The sequence below is a fragment of the Molothrus aeneus genome, chromosome 3 (assembly GCF_037042795.1).
Source record: "Molothrus aeneus isolate 106 chromosome 3, BPBGC_Maene_1.0, whole genome shotgun sequence".
Lineage (NCBI taxonomy): Eukaryota > Metazoa > Chordata > Aves > Passeriformes > Icteridae > Molothrus > Molothrus aeneus.
Window position 1 is genome coordinate 109,537,030 of NC_089648.1, and position 19,109 is coordinate 109,556,138.

At 45.4% G+C, this 19,109-nt stretch overlaps 2 protein-coding genes across 2 annotated transcripts; one reads left to right on the forward strand and one right to left on the reverse strand.

Annotated features, from left to right (window-relative positions):
* Positions 1-1,327: 1,327 nt before the first annotated feature.
* LOC136554145 (interleukin-17A-like) lies at positions 1,328-2,998 on the forward strand. The gene is made up of 3 exons (XM_066545944.1): positions 1,328-1,354; positions 1,845-2,089; positions 2,761-2,998. The coding sequence occupies exons 1-3, from the start codon at positions 1,328-1,330 to the stop codon at positions 2,996-2,998; spliced, it is 510 nt and encodes a 169-aa protein (XP_066402041.1).
* An 8,391-nt stretch (positions 2,999-11,389) lies between these two features.
* LOC136554146 (interleukin-17F-like) lies at positions 11,390-14,892 on the reverse strand. The gene is made up of 3 exons (XM_066545946.1): positions 14,869-14,892; positions 13,742-13,962; positions 11,390-11,627 (listed from the first exon to the last, which is right to left on the reverse strand). The coding sequence occupies exons 1-3, from the start codon at positions 14,890-14,892 to the stop codon at positions 11,390-11,392; spliced, it is 483 nt and encodes a 160-aa protein (XP_066402043.1).
* Positions 14,893-19,109: the final 4,217 nt, after the last annotated feature.

Here is a 19,109-nt window from a genome sequence, read left to right on the forward strand (position 1 = left end):
CCGCAAACTAAATTCTACCCTTTTTTGTATCCTCCTTTGGATGGCACAAGGTGAGTAAAATTTGGACTTAGATATAAATATTAAGCAAATATAAAAAAAAAATCTGTACCTTCTCCACATCATTTTTATTGAAAAACCCACTAAAATTAGACCTGGGAATTGTTCTGATCAGCAGCTCAAGGATGTTACACTGAGAGTCACTTCATGGGGCACATCTGAGCTTCTTGAAACCCACTGTCAGAGCAAAATGATGGAAGTGTTTCCTAAAAAAAGAAATATCAGAGAATAAACTTGATGTTATAGAATCCTAGAATCATAGAATGATTTGGGTTGGAAAGGATCTTGAATATAATCCAGTTCCACTCTCTGCCATGGGCAGGGACACCTTCCACTATCCCAGGTTTTCCCAGCCCTTTCCAACCTGGCCTTGGACACTTCCAGGGATCCAGGGGCAGCCACAGCTCCTCTGGGTTGCCTGTGTCTAATGTCATTTTGCATCTCTCAGCCTTCAAAAAGTTTCTCTGGAACCCCTCTCTCCTCTCCCTAACTTAGGAACTGGAAGTGTAATCACACTTCCCAAACTCCTTTCCTTAGGAACAAAACACTGCCCACATAGCATGAGAGAAGGAAAAACTGAAAAGGTGGCAAGCTCAAAACAAAGTTCACTCATTTTTTTCGCTATGTGGAGAGTGACTGACCTTTGGGAGCTCACTATCACCAAGCATTCTGATCCACACTGAGATATCACACCTGAGGTTTAGCTGTGAATAGAAGTAGCCAGTTCAGAGGAGAATTGAGCTTGAGCAGGGACATTGCTCCTCAGACATCAAGAAAAATATGAGAATATGAGAAGAAGAATATAAGAGAGCAATTTGATGGTGGCCAGCTGTCCAACATCTGCCCAATCTGGGGTGAAAATACACCAGACCGACCGAGGACTGAACAGATCCAAACCTGTGCCAGCGACATTTGGGTTTGATCCCTACGGCATCCCAATTTAAAATCAAATACTTTGCACCACAGACTTGCAACGTTTGTGGTTTTGTCACCATTTGAGTGACATGGCTGAAGGAATGACATCATCTACAGATCTAAGATATATCCTCTATTCCACCTGTGTTAATGGAACCTATACGCATGCACTTCTTAATTTAGGTTATGGTCAGAAACCACAATTAAAGTTGGGGGAAAAAAACACCTACTCCAAATTATTTAGCACAGCCCAGAAACTCTTATAAAAGGTCCAGCAGCAGATGTGCCCAGACACCTTCAGCTCAGCAGAGCCCAGGACAAGCATCAGAAGCAATAAGAGAAGGAAGGAAGGAAGATGTCTCCAACTTTTTGCGCTTCTCTGGTAAGAACTTGAATTCTGAGTTTATTTTCCCCCAGTTTGACAGAGACGTATTTAAATCGTAATAGATGGAATAGGGATCTGCACCCACCTTTAAAATGCTTGTTTAAATCATTAATAATTAAAAAATTAAAATGTGAGAATGCTCATGGGGCAGCAATGAGACTGCACATCAGTGACATGGAGCTCTCGCAGCATTTTCTGAGGCAAGAAATTGAAAACTCAGAGTGTCTTTCTTTCTGTTATACCCTTTCTGCTTTCTTCTGTATTATATTCTTTTCTATAATTTAACATTACAACCAAATTACAACTGGGTGTAAAAATAACTGTCAGCACTGTGAAAATCAGTTAATGAGAAGAAAAGTGGATGTGATGTACAGCACATTTCTCCATAATTACTCCAACCTGCAGTAGGGCCTTTAACCACCAGTTAGGCTGACTGTGGATGAATTTCACACCTGTCTTGCATCCTAAATGTACCAATTCTCTCCAGCTCAGACCCCTGCTCCTCGTGCTGCTGGCCGTGCTGTCAGCCAGCAGTCCTGCCCAGGGGAAGGTGATCAAGCCTGGGCTCAAGCCAGAGAATCTCTTCAAGCAAGCATCTGCTGGATGCCTGACCCAAAAAGACTCACAATTCCCCCAAACTGTGAGAGTCAACCTCAGCATCAGCAGCACGAACCAGGACACCAGAACCAGTCCAGATGTCAGCAGCCGTTCTCTGGCTCCATGGGATTACAGGTATGATCCCTGTCCCTATGGCCTGGAAAAACACTGGATGCCCTGGCCAGGAAAAATGCTTTCATCTCTATTTTCAGTGCTTCACAGTTGAGACATTTTTGGAAATATGAGGGTATCCATGGCTGTATAATCCTCTTTGAAAGAGAACCAGTACAGAAAGCAGCACAAAAAAACCTGCATGATGTAGGCAATATACAGAAGGCAAAACAAACTACTTTTATAATTTACTAATTAATTTGTATACTGGGGCAAGCTTTGTCTTCTAAAGCATTCTTTATGTAAAATATCATTAAAAAAACACCTCAGAGAGTTAATAATGCACCAAATTCAACAGTGGTTTAACACCAGCATTTCACGTTTTGGGGAGCAACTGAAGGATTTAGGGTCTGTTAGTTGGAGTAACACATCAGAAAGCTCAAATAATTTCTGATAAGTCTTTCAAAGTCAGTGCCAGCTCAAAGCAAGTCCTTTGAAAGGCAGTTGCATGCAGCCACACATCCAAAAATATCCGATATTTAGTTACTCACATTTTATTTTGGAAAAACCTGCAGTCTTGGAGAATCTGCTGCCCCCCCACAGGCAGGATGCACAGGTTCCCAAGCAGGGAGCCCAGAGTCATCCAGAATACCCTGCCTTTGGGTTCAAACATTCCCTTTGCTGCCAACCCCCAGGATCGACGAGGACCACGACCGCTTCCCGCGGCTGATCGCGGACGCCGAGTGCCGCCACCGCCGCTGCGTCACCCCCGAGGGGCAGCTGGACCACGGCCTCAACTCCGTGCCCATCACGCAGGAGATCCTGGTCCTGCGCAGGGAGCAGAGGGGCTGCCAGCAGTCCTACAGGCTGGAGAAGAAAAAAATCACCGTGGGCTGCACCTGTGTCACCCCCTTGGTCCAGCACCAGGCCTGAAGGGAGCTGGAGGTGCAAGAGCGAGGAGCCACGGGGAGCTTCCTTGCGTGGAAAGGGCCTCCAAAAAGCTGAATCAAGCCATAAAATTTGTCAAGGATACATCAGAATATATTGAGAATTAGGCATCTTGGGTAAAAAATAATGTTTTCCCCCCAAAATCTTGAGCTCCACAAATTCAGAATACGGACACCTTCATGTGCCAGGCTGAAAAGTATTGGGAACTCTACCCATCCTTAGTTTACACTTTTAAATGTCTATTTATGTAAATGTATTTATGCTGGTGGAAAACATGGTAATAATGTATTATCCTAATATATATTTTTTAAATTATTAAGGTAATTTTTATTTATCTTTGTGTAATAAAAAGAAATCAGTGAAAATCTCTTTGGTATTCTCCTTTCTTTCTAAAGAAGTGTTCCTGATAAAGAAGGAAGGATTTCTTCCTGAGTGCAAGAAATCACTCTATCATGACCATAAAAGAGATTTACATGATGTTATATCCTCCAATTCTCTTGATAACATCTACCTCTGCAGCAGTAGAATGTATAGCTCATGGGGGGAAAAATAGGGAAAACACCATTTTACCAATAGAAAAGCTAAGATACCTGGAGGAAAATTATTTATAAAGTGGTATCAAAGAGATTCACATTAAAGACTGACAAGAAAAAAAAAAAAAAAAAAAAACAAAAAAAAAACAAAAAAACAAATTTCTGCTGGGTAATTACCCAGTAATCCACCTAATTATCCAATTGGAAAAGGATTTGTAAAGATGAGTTCAACACAACACTTTGAATGCTTCTTTGGGGGGAAAGAAACTCCCTCCCCTAAAACAGCGAGTTTTAGGAGAAAGATTTCCACTGCTGAGCTTCACCTTCACTCCAAAATCACCTGTGAATCTCAGCCCAGCCCCTTTTCCATGGAGCAGAGACACCACCTGGGTACACTGGGGGAAGCTCACAAGAGTCAGGCGGGTGACTGAAGCAATTAACCACATCTGGCAGATCGCAGTCATGATTGTTCTCTGTGTTCGTGCCTGTCCAACACGTTTTCAGCACTTCAAAAGTGGAGCACCCTGACGCAGCACTTGAGCCGCGGCGGATGGCGCTTGCGTGGGTGGGTGTCTGGCACAGCAGGTGGGTTTATTTAAAGCACACTCGGGTTAAAAGTGCCCCAGTGAACATGTTCCCTGGTTCAGAGGGCAAGGCTGGCTGGTTAAGACGCGGATGTTTTGTTTGCTGCTGTCTCAGGGAGGTGTGGCCCTGCTGAGGGGCCAGCAAGTGCAACAGCAAATACAGAACTTGTAGAGGAACAGAGCTCAGGGCTGAGAGTCTCTAACCAGAGGGAAGCTCCTCTCAGGTGAAAGCATCTTCTCCAGATCCAGCTCTGATCATCCCAACTTTTGCTACTGGGAATTACTCCCTCTAGCTGTTCCAGTGAGCCCAAACCCTCCCTAACCTGCTCCAGCTGGGTTAGCCTGTAACCTAAACCCACAGCACAGCCACACCATTCCCTGACCTGGCAGATAAACACTGGGCCAAGGAAACATTGATTAACTCAGGCTGATCCCAGTACCTGCAATCACAGCAGTGGACTCCTGTCCACACCTTCAGTTACCTTCAAACATTTATATAACTTTGCCTAAACAGAGGAATCTAGGAGTGTGTGTGATCCTAACTTAGGTAGTTTCTGATCTTATCTCCAGTTATTCTTCCTTAAGCTCTCCTGCAGGTCCTGAAGTTTAACCCAGCTGACTGTCCCACAAGTTATTAAGCAAGAATGGACTTCAAAAAAAAAAAAAAAAAAAACAAAAAGCATCAAGGAACACTCATCCTTCAAGGTTTTCAAAGATTGATATAAATATTAGTCCAGGAACATTGAAACAGAACTGACTTCCTTGTTGTTTAGATAATCTCTTAACATCCTACCACTCCTAGAAGGAGTTTTTGTCAAATGATCTGCAATTAGCCCAAGTAACTTCCAACAGTTAAAATGACAGAAAGTCCAACCTTTTCTTCCCTGGAAGTCATGTGCCACTAGCTGGAGTTGGCACATGTGTAGTGGGGACTGGAAAATGCTGAGAGAGCTTTGCTGAGGTGGAAAACCTCAGAAACAGGTCAGAAAGAGATGACACAGCTGGAGCATGGAAAAGCCAACAGCTTTTTGCTGACAAACTTCACAGATCAGCATCATCATCATGGAATAGAATGGGCTGGAGGGACCTTAAAGATCATTTAATTCCAACCCCCCTGCCATGGGCAGGGACACCTTCCACTACCCCAGGTTACTCCAAGCCCTGTCCAACCTGGCCTTATGGAAGATACACTCCCTTGCAAAAATCCAGCATGATTTTTGTTGAACCATTTACCAACCCAGCTAAATCTGAGCCTTAGGACAGAATCACTTTTATTTATTTGGACAACTCTGTGCTCACACCTACAGGCTGCTTGGGTGCTCTACATGCTCCTGCAGAAGCATTTAATAGGTTAATTAATAAACTGGATATATAGGGCCAAAGGACTGTCTTCTTTCCTACTGCAAGGAACTCCTGGCACCATGAGCCAAGAGATTTTCCTTCCTGATTTCCTTCCTTGCTGTGTTCAGTTGGAAAGGTGCAGAATAATCCCAAACCATTGCATCCTGACAAGGCTGACCTCATCAGTGTCCTTATCCTTCTACAATCAATAATGACACAATGAGACACCAAAGAGAGTAGAGCTCCTCTTTCACGCATGCACAGCTCTTATCAGTTTGAGGTTCAACAGGTAAAGATTGTTCCTCCTTGTTTTCAAGAGTTTCAGTGCAAATTTCTGCTAATTTGATGCTCTTCAGTGATATTGTCATTGGAGGGAGCGGGGCGGAATTGCTGCAAAACCCTCTCCAACATTAAAGTTTCCAGTCCAGCACTGCTCCCCATCTCAGCTTCATGTCAGTTTGCAAAACCTGAGCAGCAGTGTCTTGGCAACCTGTGAGTGAAACCCAGCAGAAAGGGAAGTTTGAAATTGGATTTTTGCAGATAATCACGCTCATCATTGCCAGTTATCAAAGCAATCTGGATGGAAACCAGATTCTTCTAAAAGGTGCTGCAGATTCAGCTGTAATGAGGGCCAAGAACATAAGTTTCAGAAGTCTGAAATAAAAAGCCACCCTTAAAAATTATAGGGTCACGTTAGAGGGGAGATAAACCATCTCTATTCATTTACCAGAACTGGGAATCTTGATCATGATATAAATATACTGTGCTTACTAAGAATGCAGATAAACAGAAACATGATGGTTTGTACTGATTTTACTCACTCATAGAAAGCTGTGCCCAGAAAACAGCATTTTGTCAGTCTATGAGCCCCAAAGTGCGTCAAACATATTTTTAATATTTTGTTGAAGTTATAGGAAAAGGTAGAAAAGCTGAGCCACTTTTCTTAAGGAAGAATAAATAAACAATTACACCAAAAGCAAGAAGGGATTTCTCTGAAGAGGTAAGGGTCTGAACCTCCTCCCCTATCTAGCCCTGGAAGTATGGGGAATAGTTAGAAAATATGAAAAATGTTTTTAATCCTAGAATATCCTGAGTTGGAAGGGACACAGAAGGATCACTGAAGTCCAGCTCCTGGAACTCCTCTTTGTGAGCAGCAAAGGCAGAAAGTGTAGTCTGTGTCTAGTGCTGAGCCTGGCTGGCATCTTCTCAGCTCCTGACAGCCAGCACCAGCCCATGCCATCCCCACCAACATCTCTGGCTTTGCTGAGTGGTACCAGACAATCACACACATTTTAAGCAGGTTTGGGATTTTTTTCGTCACTGCCTTGCCACAGTGCTGTAGGAAATGCAGAATCAGCCCACTCATTCTTCTTGAGCACGAGGTTAAAAATAATATCAAAGCAGGAAAAGGGAGAAGGAGATGGAAACAAAAGGAGATTGTGGCATTATAGAATGGTTTGGGTTTGACATTAAAGATCATCTCATCTCATCCTCCCTCCCATGGGCAGGGACGTCTTCCACTATCCCAGGTTGCTCCAAGCCCCATCCAAACTGGCCTGGACACTTCCAGGGATGGAACAGCCACAGCTTCTCTCTGCCACTGCCTCACCACCCTCACAGGGAAGGTCAAGGAAAGTCTCCTGTTTTGGAGGTGATGGTGGCACAGGAGCCACCAGGTTTCTGGTCTGGTCTCTCGGGCCATCTCCAGAACCTGCAGCTGATACAGAAACTCATCCTATCATCTGTACCCATCATGTTGGCACCAACCCACAGATCCCCACAGGACTGATCAGAAAATTGCCCCTCCAGAGCATTTCTGGACTGATCAGAAAATTGCTCATTACTTTAAAATTTTGCCTGTAATGTCAAACTCCCAATAAACCACGTCGACTTTCCAGCCGTTAACCCTCTGCCTTACCAAACAGATAATTCTTGGTTTTTTCCAACCTTTTCACTTGCAACCTTTCCATTCTTTACATATTTAATTTTGTAACACTTTCCAAAGCAGCGATTTTTGTGGAATAGGTTGCCATGGCCTGCAGTCCCTTTGAACACTCCCAGGAGCACCTGCCTGTGGTCAGGAGTCCAAAGAGGCCTGAGATACTTTTTAGTCAACATGTCCACAGGTCACAGCACAGGTCTGGGAGGAGGCATCTACCTGTGCTGGGTCACTGCTGTGCCCCCCAGCCCGTGGTAATGCAGGGGGCTCTGCCCATCCAACATCCCACAGGAGCTGCCACCCCAGGATCAGCTGCCAGAACACACAGCCAAGGGGAGCAGTGAGCTAAAAAACAAATGTAGGAGGTTAGGGAGAGGAAATCAGAAGAGAAAAGGAATGGGAAAGGCCACGAGGCTCAGATACCAACCTGTGACTGGAGGCTGCTTAGCCCAGCAGGTTACAAGACGACAAGGTGGCACTGCTGCTACACCTCCAGCTGTGTCTTCTCCTCCTCCTGGTAAAACAGCCCACCCCCTGGAGGATGCTCCAAGCCCCATTGCAGAGCCAGAGATGCCCAGCTAGGCACCCAGGGTCTGGGGCCACTGCTGCAAAGGGAACAAACCAAACCAAGCCTTTAGCAAAGGCTGTGAATTGCACTTGCTCTCGGTGCTGATATGACTGTGCTGTTTATAAGAAGCTAAAATTTGTTTGCCATGTTCGCTGATTCATAGAATCACAGGGTGGTTTATGTTGGAAGGGACCTTAAAGATCATCTAGTTCCAACCCCCAAATTAATAGATTGCTGGCAGCAAAAACCAGTGCCCAAAAAACAACCAGGCTTGTATTTACAAGCTGCTGCACTCTAAGAATGATGCCATTAGGAGGAAACAAACCCCACATACAAGCAATGCCTCCCTGAGTGGTGTGTGTGGTTTGCAGCTGAGAGCTCTGCCTGCAAAACCTCATAACCCATGGGTGAAACTTCTTTAATTAGCCATATATTTTGTATTTTCCTAATTAGCCACTTCATTATCCATCCAGTTAGGGCCACTCTTAGGGTAAGCTGGTGGGTGTTTAGGAGCATCAGCGCAGGATGATGCCACGAACCCAGTGTCAAAGTAATTATGACTGAGAGGAGAGATGTAGGGTGGTTTTCTCCCTGAAAAAACAAGTGAGGGCAGCCCCAGGAGGCAGGTTTGTGGAGAGAAGTAGGTCAGGAGTAAGAAGAAGGTTGCAATTTCCTGGTCAGCGGTTACCGAGAGAGGAGAGCAGGAGACGCCTCCCTGGGCTGGCTCTGCACCACAAGAAGAGCTCAGTGGTCATAACGAAACAGCTGCTGCCACAAACTGGGGCAGATGCTCCTAACTGAGTGAGAAGGGCACCCACGGATGGTTGGAGAGGCTCCCAGTGACCCACGGGGCACAGAACACACCTGACTCAACAAAGAGCACCAGAGGATGTGAGAGCCTGGATGAGAGATGCGGGAATTCAAAACGCAGTTTGCTGTATCCAACGTGTTACAACAGCCCAGGGTGGTGGGTGACAGAGCCACACCTACAGCTGGCAGCTCCAGCTGCAGACAAGCCTGAAGACCCTTTAATTTTTGTTACAATGCATTATATACTTTCCTTTGCTGAGCATCTTAATACTGAAGAACCAATCCATACCTCTACTCCTACCTATAGCCTATCATAACTGCTATAATTACCATATTCATGTTATTATTCTCCAATCACAAAAAGTTAGTATGGTACCCTTTAAGATAAAAGTTGCTTTTCCGTTTTCTTGCAGCGGAAAATTCTGAGATCTTTTTTCTACTTGCAACATTGGCAGTCTTGTTTGCCTGTGGGATCTTTATGCTCGGTAAAAACATCCTCTGTTTGTGGTGGGTTTATCCTTTGCTCTAAGCCATAAAAACCCCTTCTAAGTAAAATACCCTTTGCCTTCCTAGTTATCCAGTAAGACTGGCTCAGCAATTCTTTTCTTCTATATCAAAACTTGCTTTCATTTCTATTCCTTCTTCAGATTCTACATTCAAAAAAATCTTTCTGCCAAGCATGCCTATCTGTTAAACTTTCTTGTCAAACTTTCATCCATCCCAACAAGAGGAGACATCATAGAATTGTAGAATCACAAAATTGTGGAATGTTTGGGGTTGGAAGAGAACTCAAAGACCATCTCATTCCATCCCCTGCCACCTTCTGCTATCCCAGGTGGCTCAAAGCCCTGCCCAACCTGGCCTGGATTCATTTAGACCCAATAACTCACCTCCCACCCTGGGGAGGAAACCCAGGGTCTACCTGCACCAGGTGGATCTGATTTAAAGTGGTTTCTGTGCAGTCAAAATGAAATACTAGAATGTTTGCATGGGTTTGTCCTGATTTAAATGTAAAAGGAAATGGAGGCTTAAAACCTCCTGCAACAGAAACCAAACTCAGAGGTCTGAGAGCCTGGCTCAGATCTGGATGAAAGAGGAGCAATATCTAAAAAAGCAACATTGCAGTAATTTGATAAAATAGTAGATAGTTATAGGATCATGGAACATCCTGAGGGACACACAAGGATCACCCAGTCCAGCTCCTGAGCAGTGAGCTGTGCCAGGCTGTGCTCCTTGTGCAGCTCAGGGAGGGACAGGGCAATTCCTCATTTCCTAAGGCAGGACACCTCAGCCCAGCAGCAAACCAGGCCCTGCAGGTCCAGCTCCTGGCTCCTGGATGTGAGGAATCCTCATCCACCACTTCAATCCCATCCAGCACCTGTGAATTACCTGGCTGGGGAGCAGTGAGATGAAGCCATCTGGCATCTCCCTGCATTCCTGCTCAGCCAACCATTCTGCTGGGGGAGGAGAGGGCTGTTTATAGGGGTTGTTTATAAAGCTTGCCTGGAGGAGGATAGGACAGAGCTTTCCCATCCCAAATTCTGGCTGCAGCCCTGGAATGTGACATCTCCTGTCTCTTTTCCCACCATCCCTGGACACCATCCCAGAGGTCTAAAAAACCTCATTCCATTGCCACCACTGCCTGCAGAACCTCCCTTCACTGCTTTCAGCCTCTTCTTCGTGTCTTTTCATCTATTTAGGCTGCAAGTTCTTTTCTGCTCCCTCTTACTCATCTCACTGCACAGGAAAATACCCGATCTGTGCCAAAATCTCTCAGTGCTACTGCAGCACAAACCCCTTCTCTGTGTCTGTTGTCATTCTGAACTACCATGAAAAACCATTTTTTTAAATAAAATATTATTTTTATTCAGCAGATAAATTATTGAATAAATACAGATTAAATTTATCAATATTTTTATACTCTGAGCACACACAGAATCATAAATAGAGCCATAAATAGAAGACATAAATAGAAATATAGATATCTGTTGGTTCTTTACCATTTTAGCACTCAACAAGTGGAATCAATTGCCTCCCAAAATGTTTTGAAATAAATCAATTGCAGCAGTAACATAAACCCAGACTGTGGTGACAACCAGGCCTGGTGGCACCAATGTCTGACTGACACCAGGAATATCGCAGTGAGCAGGGATGGCCAGAGAAGGGAAATGGGATAGGGATGAAGAAGGGAGGGAGGAAGGTGCGGGATGAGGAATGTTTTGTGGCAGTGCTGGTGGGCATGTATTCAATTAGGGCAATTTACTGCCAAGGACAATTTTGGAAACTATAATTAGTTTGATTCACCAAACTGATATAAACCACAAGGGAAAAATAAATTTTTAAAAAGCACTGCTTTCCCCTCTCACTGCTTGGGGCCACAAACAAAACTCTTCCTCCCCTCCACCACCAGCTACCAACGATCCCCATCCTGAAATCCATAAATGAACAACAGCAAGAATCACGAGTTTCAGGAGACAATTTGAAAGGGGAATGACGACTTGAATTCCTGGAGTGCGAAGCGGGCAGCTGTGGGATTCCACCAGAGGGATTTTTATGGGATTTACTCCCTCTTTCCAACGCTGCCTGCCCTGATGGCTGCTGCTAGGACTGGTGCTGGATGACGGGGGTGACACAGGTGCAGCCCACAGTGATGATTCTCTTCTCCAGGCGATAGGAGGGGACGCAGCCGTGCTGCTCCCGCCGCAGCACCAGGATCTGCTGCTGGATGGGCACTGAGTTGAGGCTGTGGTCCTCCTGCCCCAGGGGGGTCACGCAGCCCAACAGGCGGCACTGGGCATCGGCAATCACCCGCGGGAAGCGGTCGGGATCCTCGTCCAGCCTGGGAACAGGGACACAAAACTGATTTAAGCGCCTGTGTTACACTGTTATATTTTTCTGGAAAAATTTCTTCGCCAGGATTTTTTTCTCCTGGGAAGCTGAGAAGCCTCAGAGAAAAAGGAAAATAATATTGTCCTGGATTGTCAAGCAATTGTATTCTATTTGCCATCTATATGGCAGGTGTCTTCTGTTAAGTGGGCAGTTTTCCTTATCTCTTCCACAACTGGGGAGACATCTGATAACAGCTATTGAATGTCACTGCATGACTGATAAGGACTACACCATCCTATTGGGACATGCTCTGCCCAGAGGGGAGAGCCAAGCATTCCTACCCAGATATAATCTGGAGATTCTGGAATACCAACACAGCTTCTCCATTGGATTTCCCAGAGGAACACTTGCTCTCTTCCCCTGGATCGTCAGAGGAAGACTGCACCCTGCTCCAGCAGAACCACACCTGACACTCCAGGAGGGCTGCAGCCACATTTCCAATGGGACTGCTACCAACACCCTGACCAACAGGGTGTCAGGTTGTGTCCTGACTCTGTCAGTGTTGTTTTGGTTTACTGCATTGTTTGTCTTTTTATTTTCTTCCCTATTAAAGAACTGTTATTTCCTGCTCCCATATTTTTTGCCTGAGAGCCCCTTAATCTAAAATTTATAGCAATTTAGAGGGACGGGGGGTTTACATTTTCTACTTCAGGGGAGGCTCCTGCCCTCCTTAGCAAACACCTGTCTTTTGAAACCAAGACAAATATTATCTCATTTGCTTCTCATGTGTTTTGCTGCTTTGGAATTTGTTTGGAGATTGTTTATCCAACATGTGAATTGTTTTGACTTAATAGCCAATCATGGTTCAGCTGTGTCAAGGCTCTGGAGAGTCTCAAGTTTTTCATTAGCATCTTGTTAAGCCTTCTGCAAATATCCTTTGTCTATTCTTTAGTATTGTTTTAGTATAATATATAATATAATATAATATACCATAATATAATATATACCATAATATAATATATACCATAAAATAATATATTAGCCTTCTAAAAACATAAAGTCAAATTCATCTTTCCTCCCCACGACAGGGAACCCCAAAAATACCACACACTTGGACATCGTGGTTTGGTAGGATCTTCTAGTTTAAATCTCCATCATCCTATTTAACCTGTGCTTTCTCACTGTGAGACACAAAGGATTTCCTTATCCCCAGTGGTTTCACAATGATTTCCTAGAAAAGGAATATTGCTAGAATACTGCTGTACCATTCTTTAGAAGCTGATGAATGGAGTGGAGCTGGGTTAAATAATACAGAACTCACAACTGGCCTATTCATTTTTGTTTGGTTTTAATTTCTGCATTTGGATGTTTCTTTCTGTTAGGAAAATATGAAATGTCAATGTACTCACATCATTCTTTTCCTAGAAGAATAATTAATTTCATTATTATTTCAACCCCATGCAGCACTACCAGCTTGCGGCAGAGGGGTTAGAAAGGTACTCAGAGGAGCTGGGGAAGGGTCTGGAGTACCAAAAGTAGCTGAAGGAGGTGGGAAAGGGGCTCAGCCTGGAGAAAAGGAGGATCAGGAGGGACCTTCTGGCTCTGCACAACTCCCTGACAGGAGGGGACAGCCAGGGGGGTCAGGCTCTGCTCCCAGAGAACAAGGGACAAGAGGAAATGGCCTCAAGTTGCTCCAGGGGAGGTTTAGATTGGATATTAAGAAACATTTCTTCCCTGAAAGGGCTGTTAAGGCCTGGCACAGCTGCCCAGGGAGGTGTTGGAATCACCATCCCTGGAGGGCTTTAAAAGTCATGTGTGTGTGGCACTTGGGGACATGGGTCAGTGGTGGCCTTGGCAGTGCTGGGGAATGGTTGGACTCAAAGATCTCAGAGGGCTTTTCCAGCCTCAATGATTATATGACTGATAAAGACTGACAAGATGGTTAAAAACCATTCCAGTTATAGCCCCTTGCACTGCAAACAGTTTCTCTTGAAGAAATCTCAGCCAGCATCAGAACCATATTCAAGGTTCTGGGCATACAATGAGAATGAACCACAGTCACCACAAAAAACCATTTGTGGTGTGGCACAGCCCTCACGATTTAGAGAACACCAGAACAGTTACCTGTAATCCCAAGGAGCAAGAGACCGGTTCCTGACATCATGGACCATCCCAAAGGCTTGATCTGAGTTGCTGATCCGAATGTCAACGTTCACTGTTGTGGGGAATTTTGGATCCTTTTGGTTTGGGCAGCCTTCCCTCAGCCTGGCAGAGGCACCAGCCTTTCTGTGGGGTGAGCTCCTCACAGTGAGGGCTAAAAGCAGCACCAAAACCAGTGATCTGAACTGGGAGGGAGAAAGGTGTCATTAGTCCTGCCCAGTCAGGAAAGAGAGAGCACAAAGAGCCAAGTCTTGGTTAGACTGGACCATCTTCATACTTGTGTTTGTGTGAAATAGGCCGAGATGAGCAAATAGCAAAATGATGTTAATAAAACTCATCATAACTGATGCTAAACTCTGATTTAAATTCTGGTTCGTGGTTGATTCTGCACAAGGAAGAGCATCTGCCCAACAAGCTATGAGGATCCTACTCTGTGGTCACACAGCACCACCTTTTTATCTAAAAATTGGAGCAAGGACTCAGCTGACCCCTGTGCCTAAGCTTAAAACCTTGCCCAGCCATGGCTTTCTCAGGACAGTAAAAACTGGCCACCCACAGCCATCTGCTGGAAATAGCCCTTTTCCCAAGAAAATCTGGGATTCTGGGGCCATTTCCAGCAGGCAGAGTTTTAGTAAATAATAGAATCATGGAATATCCTAAACAGAAAGGGAAACACAAGGATCATTAAGCCCAGTTCCTAAAAAGAAGGCAAAATAAATGCAGGGCTTTTAAGAAAATCACAGAAGCTGACAGTGCTGCAAATGCTACCCAGGCTGAAATTCAAATGCATCCACAGTGAAATTTCAGCAGTTTTGATAACATGTTGTCTGCAAAAAGGACTCTGCCAATCCCACATCAGCAGTGCTGATGAGTGAGAGATAAATAAATAATGAGTGACAGATAAATAAATAAATAAGTCCATCACACCCTTGTCACTCCAGCACCAAGCAGCTGCATCAGACACACCCAGCATCCCATTCAGCTCCCAGCAAGACTGAAAGGGTTTCCTGCACAAATCAGGAGATCTGCACCCTGCTTTTCTCTCTTGCAGCAAATACATCTTATCCTCTCTTTTAGATATAGGTACTTACCCCAGCAGAGCTGCTGAAAGCCATGGTAACCTCCCTGCTGCTCTGGGTGGATGTTAGGGACACAGGACAAGAGAATTCTCCTTCTCTGAGACCCTTTCCACCCTGCTTGTGTCTCAAAACCAGTTGTGCTCTCCATTTTATAGCAAAGCTGAGGCACTGCCACCCTTTCCATTGCAGCACAGCTGGCTTACCTGACCCGAGGTTAGGAGCTGATATTGCAATTTTTAGCCCACTTCCTCCCATCTACCTCCAAAAAAGGGAAGGGCAAATACTACTACCAGCATCCCAAATCAGCCAATAGCATTTATTTAGGCAGATCAAGAGATAAGGAAAGAAAAAAAAAACCAAATTGTTTAGGCAGGTGGTTTTTTTTTTCACTCCTTTCCACCCCCTTCTTTCTAATAATAGAGTTCTTTCACCACAAACTCATGTGGATGCACTTCCACGTGCCTCAAACAAGCCCAACAGCAGAGATCAGAGAGCTGCCAAGTCAGGCACCCAGCAGGGGTCTCAAAATGAGGGCAGGACATGGAACTTCACCATTTAACCTCCCTTCAACTGCACAATCCACACCCAGACCGTTTTAGGGATCTCTGTGTCCAGCAGGGAGTGGGCAGGGGAAGAATAAGTGCCATGGGGAATTCCTGCTGGGGGATATCAGGGCACCAGGAGCTGGGATGCCTTCCCTGCTGTGGTGGCACATTGTGGAGAATTCTGAACACTCTTACATGCCCTGTTAGGGCCCTGACCACCTTCGCTGGCCTTGACCACCACCAGGAGCCCCATTCTGGCTCAGCTTTGACTCCCAGTCCCTGCCTGAGCTGTGCTGTTGGAATATTGGTCTTCTATCCTTTCTCTGGCCCTGTAAATTGGTGAACCTTGGAGCAGCGTTTCTGCTGTTGGGCTCCTTGGACATGCATGGTGGGGAATGGAGCTGGAGCACAAGGAGGGGCCCAGATTTATGGAATAATCTGGAGCTAGTCCACTTTGATATCTTTAGTGTGGGAACCTAGGAAATTCCTCTGACTGCCCTGGAGGACTTGAGACCCTGGCAGGGGGCTCAGAGACCTTGGCATGGAGTCAAAAACGCCTGTGCCTTTGATTTTAACCCATGGAAACAATTACCAACTTTGTGCAAGGAGTTACAAGCCACAAGAGCTTGAACGGAATGATAGTGAATTATCACAGGGTGAAAAAGCAGAATTTTGGTGTTTTTAGAATGGGGGTTCAGGAGGCAAGATGGAGGAATCTGGGCATGTCCTGTCTTTCTCCTTCTTCTTCTTCTTAGCCTCCATCTTCTGCTGTGATGTTGGCACTTTTAGATTGGTTTAGAGTAGAGAGGAACTGTCTAACATAGGTAATAGGTATTGGGAAATTATTGTAAATAAAGTAGATGTAGTTTTTAGTATAAAAGATAACACTGCCCCGAGGGCGGTCAGTGTGCCATGAGCCAACCTGCCAGACAGACCTTAGCAGGCCAGAGAAAGAATGTTGTAGATAAGAAACAATAAACAACCTTGAGAACGAGAACAGAAGAATCCTGACTCTTTCTTTGGCTGCTGGGCTGGAAAAAGAGACTCTCTGACACATCTTGGGGTCATCATGACCACAGAGACCCCTGAGACTTCAGCACTCCCATGCACAGTGTCTTACTGATCACCTTTATCCTTCCCTTTGCACACTTTGCTCCTGCACATCCAAAAAGTCTTGCACAATCCCAAAACACTCTAATAAGTCCCATGGCCCTGTAGCCAGCAAAGTGGTGTGAGGAAAGCCTCTCCTGACTTGTCTGGTGGGACTCATGTGAGATATGGTGGGATTTGGGTTGACCATCATCCTTGAACAGCCCTGAAAGAGCTGGGTCAGAAGCTTCATTTGAATTCCTCCACCTGGTCCTGTTCCTTTGTGTTCAGGGAAGATTTAATCCCTCTCAATCACACAATCCTTACTTAATAATTAATAGGAGAGGCAGGCATGGAAATGGAAGTGGAAACAGGATTCTGCAGCCTGTGAGCCAGAAAGGAGCAGCCACCAACTGGAAAGTTGTTGCATGTGGCGTCTCCCTGGAGCACCAGCAGGTCTCTTTGGGAGTAAAAGCTGTTTTTATGGCAGAAAAAAAAAACAACCCACATCACAACTTGATGAAGCTTATTTGTGGAGAAAAGCCCTGAGAGAAACCTTTCCCAAAGCTATGTAACCAAGCTGGAAGCAAAGGACTAAAGTGTAGGACTCTTCATACAAATTCATCTGAAGTCATCCAGGAAATCAACAGATTCATGACATTTTCAGTCCTACCAAAAAGAAATCACAAACCTCTCACAAATTCACAAAACTTTCCAAGGAAAAGAGACTGATGATGCCTGCTCTGTCACCTCCCTTGAATCACAGCAGCAGAAATCTCCAGTGACTGATGATTTACATCTCTGCAGGATGTTGTCATGACTTTGTGGTCTGGTTCAACTGACAGCTCAGAGCCCAGCCACTCTCCTCCTGTACGTTTATCACATTTCAGGTTACCCAATCCACCTGAGGCAACACCACTGCTGTGACACATTCTGTTCCTATTCTGACTGTCCCAAATATTCACCAGCGCATCTACTGAGATGCGACACAGAGCATGGAGGAGCAAGAGAGGGTAGAATTACCAGAAATCCACTTTTTTTAGCCCAGAAGCTGACCTCCTTTTTTCCCCCCTGAGCGTTCACCCTGAAAGGAAAGGGCACTGCCATGAAAATGGGTTGGATTGTGCAGGAACGGGGTGGAGTGGAAATGGTTACGTGTGATGAAGCAATGATGTTGTCACACCCAACACCAGGTTGTGAACCCCCACCACCACTTTCCACTCACTTCTTGTGTCTTCAGCACCTTCTAACTTCAGCAGGGATTCCCTCTTTGACCAGAATTTCCTATAACTGAACTTGTCTTGACGAGTTGAAGTTCGCTAAAAAAAAATTTTGTCAAAAAGAGGCCACCAAACATGAATCATCACAAGGGAGGAAAAACACTTTTATTCCTAGAATCACAGAATTACTCTGGTGGGAAGGGACATTAAAGATCATAGAGTTCCAATCCCCTGCCATGGGCAGGGGCACCTTCCAGTATCCCAGGCTGCTCCAAACCATGGCCTTGGACACTTCCAGGGATCCAGGGGCAGCCACAGCTTCTCTGGGCACCCTGTGCCAGGGCCTCCCCACCCTCACAGGGAAGATTTTTTTCCTTATATATAGGAATATAAAGTTATCTCAAAAAGCTTTTCCCTCTCACACATTAAGGGCTTGGAGCAGGGGTGGGGACTTGGAGATAAAAGAGTATTTTAATTCCACTTACAAGAACTCTTCTACTCGAGTTCCTATAAGGAAACAGCACTGCAGGATATGTTACACACTTAGGCTTAGGTTTTCATGGATGAATCACAGAATAACATGGGTTGGAAAGAACCTTACAGACCATCCAGTCCCACCCCCTGCCATAGGCAGGGGCACTTTCCACAAGACCAGGTGCTCAGAGGAGCTTCCACAGCTGAAATCACAGCCACTGAAATCTCCAGATGACAGGGCCAAATAAAAATTTCAGCCTGTACTTCCAGCAGATTGCTCCTGCCTCTCAAGCCACCTTGGGCAATTTTTCCCCCTGTCAACAAAGATTTCTCTCCCAATTGCAAAGGATGTACCGAGGTGGGCACCACCACACGGGGATGGGAGTCACCCACAGCCTACAGCCAGCCCCTGGCTACAGGATAGGGAGTTACCCAGATTTCTCTACCCTGGAGCTCCTCCTGGTGTCCTCTCACGGGAAATTCAGTATTGGTTCCCCAGCCGTAAGGGCAGGGAAAACACAAAACCATGGAATTACGGAATGGGCAGGGACACCTTCCACTAGTCCAGGTTGCTCCAAGGTCCATCCAACCTGGCCTTGGACACTTCCAGGGATCCAGGGGCCTCACCACCCTCATAGGAAAAAAATTCTTCCCAATATCCCATCTATCCCTGCCCCCTGGCAGTGAGAAGCCATTTCCCCTTGTCCTGTCCCTCCATCCATTGTCCCAAGTCCCTCTCCAGCTGTTCTGGAGGCCCTTTAGCCACTGGAAGGGGCTCTTAAGTCTCTCCAGGCTGAACAATCCCAGCTCTGCCATCCCATCTCCAGAGAAGAGGATCTGTGTTTAACTTTTACCAGTTTTTGCAGTTTTGAGCCAGACCTTGCCTGAAGGTCCAAGGCTGCTCTGTACAGCACAATACACCCAC